Raw genomic sequence first — 11680 nt, 5'->3', positions numbered from 1 at the left:
TCAAATAATGGATATTGCATTTTTATATTAAAGTATTATATAGAACAAATGACAAGATATTTCTTACATCTTTAGTATGGGTATTGTTTTTTTCACCAACACCTGACCTGTGCAATGGTCTGATGATTGAAAAGAAGAAAAATAGTAGGATTTGTATTTCCTGTGATTCACTTTTTAAATTATTTCTCAGATCCACTTCAACACGTAAGATACAGTGCAAACAATAATGAGAAACCTATGTATGTGATAAACAGCTGGCCAGTACCAGGTAAGGATTTGGGCACATTTTCCTGTTCATAACTTTAATTGATACTGTACATTATGTACCACACAATAATAAGCCAACTAAAGCCCCTATTGTTAAAGTATGTATTTAAAATTTAAGTTTTAGTGTATGTGAACCATTAGGCCTCACATTTAACTTCCATTAGCTGAAAAGAGAACAAAACTTAAATGATTTTCCCTCCTAGAGACTGAAAAACAGTAATAAATCAGCAGAAACACCACACAAAGCAATGCTACTATAATGCCCTCATATTGGATATAAGACATTAGCAAGACAGGCGTTTACGGTATCTGCGCAAATACTTGCACAGTGCACCACAGCAAACCACAAGCAGGGTGCCAACATATATGTTCTGTAACTTTGCAAACTTTTGAAAATACAACCATTTCTAGTCAACATTAATATTTGTAGCCTCTAGGCACAATACAAACAGTTCCACAACATCAACACGAGTTGCTCACAACCAGAATGATACAGTTTTACAGACTACAGTTTTGAAGAATCACATTGTAAATAATTACAAAGGCAATGGAGGAATGCAGAATACTGTTGATAATCACAGCACACATCATAGCCTCCGCCTTACAGTTATGAGTGCTTCTCCCTCCACAGCCCTGTAAATACACGTATCTACAGTATTCTGTATGAGGCACAGCTACTAATACTCCATGGCTCTCTCTATAGCTGTTAGCATCACTGGGTAATTCATTAATAAACATTATTTGTTGACAGAGTACATAGAAAACTATTAAAGTTGACATAGCTTGCAAAAATCCACAACAGAACTAATAATAAATGCTTTGGAAGCAGGGAGGAATGTACACATTATTCTCTCATTACTACACCTCCATGCGTTTCACTTGCTGACCAGCAGGGGGATACCAACCTACTCTCAAAGTCTGTCAATCAGTCCTACAACACGTCGGACTGGATGATATGCCAGCGAGCCGTCTCTGTTTGCCCCCGGCTGCACATTTCCTTCCAGTGCCCCTGTCCCGCCTCCGAAACATCACTGCCAATTAGCACACGACCCAGAACGCTGCTCTTAGTGTAGAGGCGGCCCTGTAGAAACATGGAGATAACTGCATTAAAAGTCACTTCGTTTGGAAGGGTTTGTATGTCATCATGTCAGTACTTAGTTTGCATCTACACCAACTAATTCTCCACTTACAAACACTGAACTCTATTGTTTAGCACAAATTAAACAATAGATGTGAGGAGACTATCATGCCTTGTGAGTGGACTGTCAGCCTAAAGTTATCATTATCTCAGCATATCAAAATAAAACAGAATGTATTGTTTTATATGGTTGGGGTTTTGCCAAATACAGTAGAATATCCTACCTGCATGATAATAAATTCAAGGACCAATTGCAGCTGAGTGATGTCACCAGAGGGCACGTCAAATAGAAATGGAGCATTCCAGATGGGGTTTGCACCACCAGCTCCTTTGGTCTCCTTGGTATCAATCACTTTCCCATCTTGACGCAAGTTGATGATGACATAGTGGTCTGTACGGAAAAAACGACATCAGCATTTACATAAAGAAATTACTGACAGTGACATTTTTGTTTGGTGAGTCTTATAAGCTGTGTTGTTTCACATAAAATGGTCTACACATGATCTAAATTGTCTCTGAATACTCTGACTACTGTCAGTGTAGTCAGTGGAGTTTAACTAAGTACATTTACAATCTTGGCCCCTCTACCTTACTTCAGTGTGTCCACTTTCCTATTTTGTACTTCTACTCCACTACAACTCAGAAAATATTGTATATATTTTGTACAGAATTAAAGACTTGTGGCCCCTTGTAAGATATTTGAGTTATCACTTCCACCAAATAAATAATTGTTCAAGGGTTAAAGAGGTGACACACACAGTGAGCGAGTTCATTCTAAATTAGTCACTATTATTATTATTTAGTTGTTTAGTCATTTAAAAGTTTTTATTATGAAGCAGTAAATCATGAAATGTTGGGTTTGCATCAGCAGTAATTTAACACAACTCTGATTCAGCTGCCCATCAGCCCATCGGTATGCTGGCCATCAGAACATTGGGAGGGGGTTCTTAAAAAGACAGGAGCTAAGACTGCCTGTTAGAGACAGAGGCGGAACTGAGGTGCTGCCAGTATAAGATAAACAAGGAGGTTTCTTTTACTTTGAATCATGCTAAGCTACTCTAATGGAGTCTCACAATAAAAGCTGGCAATAACTATAATAGGTCCCCTTTAAGCAAATGTTCTGTGTACTTACACCATTGGTTTAAAATCTACATAATGACCTAAATATGATTTCCTTCATACACAAATCCATTCTAGCAGAAAAATTGTATTTGCTAAAAAAAAAAAAGCAATTTGTGAATCATAAAAACTCACAGGGAACCACACAACCAATCATTTTAGGTGTGGGAAACAAAAACATCACATTTGTTTTCTTCTTACAGCATCTCCTGCTTCCTCCTCTCCTAACCAGCATCATCAAAGCAGCTTTAAATCAGATGCAGTGACATATGATACAGACTGGAGGGGAAATGACACGAGGCTGATCAGTTCCTAATCTGATTATACTACAAGCCATTCAGGGATCCAGTCTGTCTGACTATGACTGGATGTACAGGGGAGTACAGACAAAGGCTGTAAACCTTATGAGCCAGTGTGTACCTGTGCATTGCTACTTACAGTGTGATAATACTAATAATATTTGCATAGTGCAAAGTCACATCCACCCCGCTCTAGGGATGGCACAGTTAGTTGGTCCTCCACTTTGGCTCAGACTGAACCTCAAAAACATTTGGTAGATTGCCATGAAATTTTGTGCAGACAGTCAGTGTTCCCCAGAGGATCAATACTAAACCAACATCTTTTAAAAAATTGCTTGCTGCAATATATGTGCATGGTAGTTGCCATATGGTTCGAGTTAGGACAAGATTGTGAATATGAATAGTAAATAGGCAAAAATTCTGTGACACAAGTTTGCTATTTGTTCATACACCTTCTCAGCTTGCTACATAAATGGCACACATTTTCCTGTATCGGCACTGAACCCTGGCATTGGATGTATATTTAACTGGTTGTGGAATCATCTGATGTTAGTTATATGTAAATAATTCATAGAGACTAGCTGCTCTTGAGAACAAAGGCAAAAGTAGCATGACATTGTCATAGTGAATGGTGGGGTGAGCAAAGTGGCTGCCATCTGGAGGGTAAGATCACAATTATGGTATGAGTGGTTTTTGGGCACTTTGTATTGCTGTTAGGGGAGACAGATGGTATGGACATAAATGACAATAAACCAATGTTATATTTTGAGTATGAGGAGGTGTTGAATTTTACCTGGAGCTCCTGGCATCCGTGTGAGCTTGGCCAGATTCTCAGCCTTTCGGACCATCACCTTGATGCGTTGGGCTAATGTCTGATACTGCAGCAAGATGAACAGTTGTCCCAAAGCCCGCGGCACACAAACAGAACTCTTCCTGCGACCCAGTGTTTCCTGAGAACTCAGACTCTGAGGGGGGAAAGAGGAGCAAACTAAGGGATTAAAGAAATACTGAGAGAAAGATTAAGAAAAATGTCTTCTTTTACTTAGCAGATGTTCCTCTCATGCTTTCAAGGGCTGCAAATGACATGCCAAGTAGCAATGAAAGAAACCAAGAAAGAGACTACATCAGATTCGAAGTTGTAAAGCACATTAAACCCATGCTCACAAATCTTAATCTATATTTCTGTCAGTGAATAAGTTGACCAAAGAAAGTACTCATACTGCCTGCACCAACTGTCAGATTACACATCAAAGAGTTTTATCATGACTTGCTGCCAATCAAACTATAGAAACAAGTTAATCTTAATTGGTTCATTACTTCATCTAAGGGACATTAGAGGAATCATGAGGAATCTTGGATTGACCTGCCTGACAAGCTCAACTGGGTTAGATCTGTATCACATTCTGATTCACTCAAAGCTACCTTCTATTATTGTTCTGCTTAATAAGTAGCCAGGGTTAAGTAGTCCTTGGCAATTTAACCACCCATGCCAAATTAACAAACTGCACTTTGGCACTTTCAAATAATAGCTAATGTGTGATGATAGTTTCCATCTGATTTAATGTCAGATTTCATTAGCTTGCATTGTTTTGGTCTCGGTGAGACTGCTGACAACTGGCTGAGTGTAAGCCCGCCAGCTACTTGCTGAAGCCAGGCAGCAGAATGTGAAGGCAATTTCATCCAACAAGTGAGTTTCGGTTCACTGGCTCTGTCTGTCAATAGCACTTTGCCTCAGAGACTGTCACTCACACTTAAACATGCATTTTAAAGGAGAAACAGACTATCAAACAAACCTCAAAGGTATAGCTAGAGGTTGTTTTTTGTTGCTATTGTTGTTGTTGTTGTTTTTGTGGAGGCATCAACGTGGTTTATTTCATACATTTGATTTAAAAAAGGGTATATGATGGTGAGGAAAACAACATTGACAAGATGTTGATTATGTTAACATGTTAGCATTATCCAGTACTAATACTTGGGTGATGGGCAACTTGGTTAGATGGATTGTTTCTCATTTGTGGAGGTCATGCACATTAAGCTCATTAATCCCATGAAGGCTATATCTTCAAATATGCCTCAATATTTCAAAAGAGGCAGCCCCTATAGTTAATTTAACTTCCTGAATCTTATTTTTGAAATTAGACTGTAGAGGTCTGTTATTATTTGGTAACTCTGTTTACTCCAGATATCTTTATCGTTACATAACAGACATTAACAAACTGGTTATGTGAGTCATCTGGTGGATGGTTTTCTGATCCAAAGCAAGGAAGCCTCACAAGAGAGGCGTAAAATATAGTGTAACACTGAATGATTATCTCACTGTGGTTTTACTTCATTTAACCTTTATTTATTCAGGAATGATGAACATTCACACAAGCTGCTCAGTGCACAAATGCAATCTGTGTCTATCAGCCCGTTAGTAGCTTAGCGTTTTACAATGTCACTCACTCAACTCACCCTCAGATTTTGAAAGTTGAAAACATTTTTCAACAACAAATTTAGTAATATTCAGGTGACGTTCAGGTCGCTGTCACCTGCTGGTAATCTACAGAAATAAAGAGTATAGATGACAAAGGTGACTGAGCTAAAACATAAACAAGCATATTTTTTAATAACTGTTGCTGTTGTTTACTGTTTTTCCCACCAAATGAGTGACTTGTGAAGTAAACTAGTGATTAGTCAAGAAATTCAACTTCCAGCAAGCCCCAGTTATTTTTCTCAGGGGTTGCTGGAGACAAAATGTTGCTTTCAGCCTGTTGAATGAGTAAGTAGGCAACTTTTTATAGGTTAACCACAACAGCCTCATAAACCAATGGTATGTTTGTTTTGGGGATCTTCTGTCTGCTGGTGGGGAACTAGCTCTAATGTGACAGGGTTGCCAGTAATGCCAAACCTCTGTAGCTTTGTGCAACTTTCAGCTTGTTTCATGGTGCCAGACCAACAGATTACAACAATGCTGATTTTTATAAACCAGGGACATCTGCTCTCAGCCCACAAGCTCAAACAAGCAAACTGATCACTACAGCTCTGCATGAAATTGAGGGGAGCCCGAAGTAAAATGAGTGAGTCATGATGAATGATTAACATCGAGCGGGCCAAGGAGACCCAGAAAATGATCTCAATTATAGCTCAGGATTTGCCCATAAACCAAACTGGACTTCAGCAATAGCTCATAAACATGTTTGTCATGGCCAAAATAGGATGATTTTTTTTCTGTATATGATGTAGGATGCATTCTTAATGTTAGTCTTATTCTTTTTTGTATGCTTGTGGCCATTTACCAGGCATGATGTGAGACTGTTAATATGAAACTAAAGCTAAGATAAAGAACAGGAATGCTCAGATGATCAGACCCTTCTTTTTTTAAAGTTCACAATCTACAAATTGTTGCCACGTCATGCTCCCAATTCCCATGAAGTGTCAGAGTAAGTAATGTAATCTAGATGAATAACCGTAAATACACCAGCTGATCCCATTACACTGATTACAATTCTGGTGTTTTACTGTAAATCTGGGAAGTGCCTACATTAAAAGCTTGAGTCACAACTGCACAGCCTCCTTACTCGCCCACTCTTTAAATAATTATTTGGACTACTGATGATCACCACTGCTCATTTACAGCTTCCACACATTCACACCCAGCAGCTACTGATATCAACAAAGGAGATGTTGATTATGTATGTGTCGGGGAGGATGAACAGGATGGAGACGTGAAGGGAGGCGCACCTGAAAATCAGCTTATTTCTATACAAATGTATTAGAGAAAGATGATACTGGCTTCCCTGCCAAGTACGCAGCATGTTTCTTTCCCAAAAATCGTGACTGAGTAATGTCCACTGAAACACCAGGACCCAGTTCCTTCAAAACCTTGTCATTAATGCCCTCTGGCAGTGTTCAACAGAGCCGCAGAGGGCACAGCGTGGGCGCGCTGCCAATTTTCTGCACTTTGCTTGTTTGCTCTGCAGTCTCTAACAACAATGTCACCATGACTAACAACAGTGGAAAACTGGCTAATGGGAGAGCTGATTAGACACTGCATTCCTTCATGGATAAAACATGATATGGACTATTTATAGGGCTGCATGCGTAGTTTCCATATTTGTTAAATCAACTGAAAATGCAAGATTTGTTAAAAAACGAAATAATACGCTACGCTCAGGCGCACACACACACACACACACACACACACACACACACACACAAACAGTAAAACATACAGTCCACTCTAATCTACATTTGAGTTCCTTGGGCGGACAAAGCTCCCTGGACACTTAACCTGAACCAGGCTCCAAACTTTCTAGTTGAACTTGTTTCCTGTTTGGGTCTAACTTAAATTGCCATGGGGTGAATGTCTGTGCAACAGTTTGATCGGATTTGACAGCACCCAAAAGGAGACAAAAGAGTCTGATAACATGAAAAACACATGCATCTTTAGCCAGCATACAAAAAAGGAACAAATGACTCTACTGACTTGATCTTATTTTGTCAGAGACTGTCAGATGTTCACATTATATCACATTTGTTGAATCCAGATAATAACCAAAGTGTGGTTTTATGGGGTTTTGTGTGCTAGACTATTTCATGGCTGGGCAAAATTACCACTGTGGAGTTGTCAGGTAGTCAGTAGAGTCTTCAGGATGTTACTGCACCATGAAGGTGGTATTGATCTTGTTATCTACCTGTCAGCAAAGTGGATAAACTTATTTTCCCAAAATATAGAAGTTTTCCTTGAAACAATATTGCATTTTAACAGTGGGGTGGAAATAAGTATAAAAGTTCCCTTTTCCATGAGTTTCTCAGCTCCTCGTTCTCTTTGTGTGCAAAAGGAATTTGTATTTACTCCATTAGGTTTTGGAAATTGGGTTGGTGTGATGCTGGATAAGACTTTAAACAATTTGCTGGCAGCTCATCAGCACTTTTACTAGACTCTGTATGCACTTACTGCAATGTTAGAGCCATGTGGGCTCAGGTCCAGCTGCTGACAGCCAGGTCCTACTTTGTTTTGGAAGACCTCTAATCAGCAGTCTGTTGTGTTTTGACTAATGTTTTCCACTGTATATTTCTGTGTTTTCTTACTCAGTGCACTGGTTGCTTCTGAAAGCTTAATCGCAATGCACAAATCAAATAAATGAAGCAAATCAGATCACCATATACCTTTTTCAGCTTCCTTTTAGTTGGGCTGAGCTGCCTCGTGTAGGTAGTGGTGGTGTCAGGCTCCCAATCCATCTGCTCACAGGGCAGCTCCACCACCCCCAGTGCAGCCTCTCTGAGGCCTGAGAAGTCCCTGCTATAGACAGCCAACCTCAAAGTGCAGGTACGCAGCTCTTCCACAGAGCCCACCTGCAGAACAAAGCTCTGACTGTGGAGCTCTGAGCTCAGGCTGCGGCGTCGAGAGGCTATCTGCTGAGGAGAGGGGCAGAGTGGAGGAAGGCTGGCCTTGACAAACACCCCGCTACGCCTTCGACTGGCCCCCGAGAGCCCCAGAATGTTGACCACCAGGTTGCCACATGCAGAGGAGAACAGCAGGGAGAAGTGCAAGAGAGGAGCTGGCTTGGAGGGGATGGAGAGAGAGTTAGAGCCATACTGTGATAGAGAGGGCTCCCCCTGCTGAATGGCAGCTTTAGCAGCACCAGCAGTCAGTCGACTGCTCTCTCCGTACAGGAAACTTTCACCACTCACGGTGCTGCGTCGGCCCATAGCCCGACGAGACTTAGACACCAGGCTCAGCTTAGTGAGGGAGGGCAAAGATGATCTGCCATGACTTGGACGTTTACTGGGTGAGCACGGAACAGCTGGAGTGCTGAGGCGCCGCATGGGGAAAGAGGACGCATGGGACTGCACCAATTCAGCTGATCTCGTAGGGCTGGGGTCAAAGGGCAGAGCAGTGAGGTCATCCTCAGAGGGAGAACTGCTTTTAGAGGAAGGGAACTCCAATACGTCCCCATCCAACTCCTCGTACTGCTGTTTCACAAGCTGGGTGCATGGAGACGGAGTCAGTGTCACAGTCACTCGCTCAGCAGAATGAGGAGACAAGAAACCCGCTTCCTTGTCCCCTGATGAAACACTCTTTCTCCTGCGACAGCAAAGGACACAACCAAGAACCAGACAGTAGCAGAACACAGCCAGACCCACAGCCAGCAGGATCTGCAGGTGAACTAGACAAGAGAAAACAAAGCAACTATCACAGACTAATATTGTGTTAGTGGGATTAATAAGCAGCATGAGGAAGTGAGGTGGTGTGCATCTGTGAGTAGGCAAGGAAAATGAGACAGAAAAACATAGAGCAACACAAGAGTTTCCTTTTAGTGACCCAATGAAAATACTCTCAGAAAGCCAAATTAATAATAAAAGATTGTCGAACATTTGACACTAAGCATTTATCTTGTTGTGTCTGCACTCTGCATCCTTTATGAGATTAAAGAGGAAATGTCTCAGGGTTATAATCATAAATGGCATTGTCACAGCTTGGATCCAAACCAGAAGCAGTGCACAGGGAAATAGGGAAACGTGTCAGTGTCAAATTTCCTGGCAATCAAATTGTGTGTGTGTGTGTGTGTGTGTGTGTATTCATCATTTGAGCATTTTACTGATCACCCATTCAATATCAGCATAATGATTTTTGAACATTTAAACTCAATGTTGTCAATATTCCTCTTTAATTATCCATTACAAGTTGGATAAGACATGCTGTAAGTGAAAAATCATTTATTCCCTTTGCATCATTTTATTCCCTTTAATTAAGCTTTGCACATTGCATGGAATGTAATACCTCTAAAAACAAACAGCAGATCTTGAATACCAGTTTAATAGTTAAATGGGTTTGAACACTTGGAGCTGCCAGAGTAACTGAGATTGAAGAGGTTACCGCTGAGCCCTCCTGGTGCCAGTTTAACGTCAGATAATGAGGGTGTATTGGGATGACTCATGCATCAGAGCCAGTAGTGGACAGTCGTGTGAATCGAGGTTGGCAAGCTTTGAGCTGCAGTTGGTAGACATATCAACGTAAACAACCACCAATAAGAACAAAAATCACTCAATGAGAAAATCTTAATTTGTATGTTTTTTTTACATGTCCATATTCATCAGTTAATAGGGAGGGATGATGTGATTTTGTTTTTTAAACTCATAAATTAGCTTACAATAGTAGCATATGTTGAGTTTAGATGCATCAAATCCATGATAAGAAATAATTTCATTATTGGCTAGACATAATGATAAAAAATAATCTTATTATCTGAATGGGATCCACACTTGAAATGTCACATCATCACAAGAGACCCATCACTGAGTAAATAGCAAAACAGCTAAGAGAGGTGTATCCTTTTAAGATGAGATCACTATCAAAGTGTTAACTGTCAGTGCAGATCCATTTGAGCCCGGCAGAGAGCCTGTCCAGGAGCAGGCAGCTACTCCAACTGCCTCCATTAAGAGATGAAAGTGCAGAGGGGCTGACTGCTGCAGTGATGTGAGACAATAACGACTGCCGGGATCGCTCTAAAACATGACTCAGACTGGCCAGCCAGTGGACATGATGAATATAGACCAAATAAAGTAACCTGAGCGGTGCAAATTCAGCTTTTAATGAATTATTATTTAGTCATGTAGAGCAGGAGGCGTCTGCATGAGTTTACTTGCAGTAGTCTGCAGCTGACTTCACTAAACCAAACAATACAGTAATGGTATGAAATAACTTGACAGAAAGTCATCCTCCTCCCCTGCAGCTCGGTTTATCAAGGACAAAAACACAGCAGCATTATGATTTTGTTGTTGTTGAAATAATTAAATCTATACTATGTTTTGGTATTTCCTCTTTTTTTAAACTTCTCTCGGGATAAATATAGTCTACAGCTGCGAATCAACACAAAACCGCGATATTACAGAGTACACAAAAGCACTATCACAAGTACAATAACAGTGAATGCTTCTTACCTCCCAGAGTGTACTGCGACATGTTTCCATACACTCTGATGTGTGTGCAGAGTCAGTGTGAGCGCTGTTTGTCACAGAGCTCCATCGCCTGTGAGTGCGCAGGGACCTGAAACCTCACAGCACAACAGCTGTATGATCGGGTGACTGAGCTTTTATTTCACTCGCATTGACTGACTGTGCGTTGGAGGCAGAAAAGGTCCACTGCCTTCTCAGTCTACCAGCGCTGTACTTCACTGTCATAGTTTAAACCAGTGGTTCCACCAAACTGAAGATCAATGGTTAAAAGGAAAAATGAAAGTCCCATTTGACTCCAAAATGTATTTTTCGTCTTTGTTCCTACAGTTGAATGTTTGGGTTTCACTGTGCAGGTTGATGTATGTGCAGAGTTTCACGCTGAAAGGAGTTTTCATATTCATCAAAAAGTTTCTACGTGCTCAGCTCAATTCTGAGTTGGGGGCTGGCCTAAGAGCATGATTTGTGACATCACAAGTAGTTTGGAGTCAATCATGATCCAGTGTGGAAGTTGCACAAGTGGAAACTTGAAGCCTCCAGTGCACAAATACTGAGAATGGATTTACAGTGAAGGAAGAGATATCTTCTCTCAAGCAGTTAAATGATAAAATGAACAATATTTGCATATTCAAAGAGGTAAAAGAGGATGTCATTTGTTAAAAATGGTAACATTTTTTTGTGAAAAAAAACCAGACACTATTTATTATTCCAAACAGTGTATAACAGTGTATCAAAACAGGGAGAGTGGGGATCTTAAAGGGACATTTAAATTATGATATTTCATTGTCAATTCTCCATTTTTGATGCACTTGTATAATATAAATATGAAATGTATTGCTGTTTAAATCTGACTTTCATGTTTAGTTTATATTTAGTCATATTAAGTATATTTAAGTTTTACATTTTATTTGTTTTTTAT

General features: G+C 40.3%; 1 protein-coding gene across 1 annotated transcript; it reads right to left on the bottom strand.

The window, feature by feature from the left end:
• Nucleotides 1-1198: 1198 nt before the first annotated feature.
• LOC128354578 (synaptotagmin-5) lies at nucleotides 1199-10771 on the bottom strand. The gene is made up of 5 exons (XM_053315003.1): nucleotides 10750-10771; nucleotides 7975-8975; nucleotides 3617-3788; nucleotides 1630-1796; nucleotides 1199-1348 (listed from the first exon to the last, which is right to left on the bottom strand). The coding sequence occupies exons 1-5, from the start codon at nucleotides 10769-10771 to the stop codon at nucleotides 1199-1201; spliced, it is 1512 nt and encodes a 503-aa protein (XP_053170978.1).
• Between the last annotated feature and the right edge of the window lie 909 nt (nucleotides 10772-11680).

Source organism: Scomber japonicus, chromosome 1, assembly GCF_027409825.1.
Source record: "Scomber japonicus isolate fScoJap1 chromosome 1, fScoJap1.pri, whole genome shotgun sequence".
Taxonomy (NCBI): Eukaryota; Metazoa; Chordata; class Actinopteri; order Scombriformes; family Scombridae; genus Scomber; species Scomber japonicus.
Note: the sequence above shows the minus strand (reverse complement) of the source record. Positions and strands in the feature narration are given on the sequence as shown.

Bases quoted from the DNA above. Each gene is read 5' to 3' on its own strand.
- LOC128354578 (XM_053315003.1), bottom strand. From the start codon at position 10,771: ATGTCGCAGTACACTCTGGGAG. The intron at 8,976-10,749 runs GTAAGAAGCATT...TCTCTTGTCTAG, and splicing joins GTCGCAGTACACTCTGGGAG to TTCACCTGCAGATCCTGCTG. The intron at 1,797-3,616 runs GTAAAATTCAAC...TTTTCCGTACAG, and splicing joins ACGGATGCCAGGAGCTCCAG to ACCACTATGTCATCATCAAC.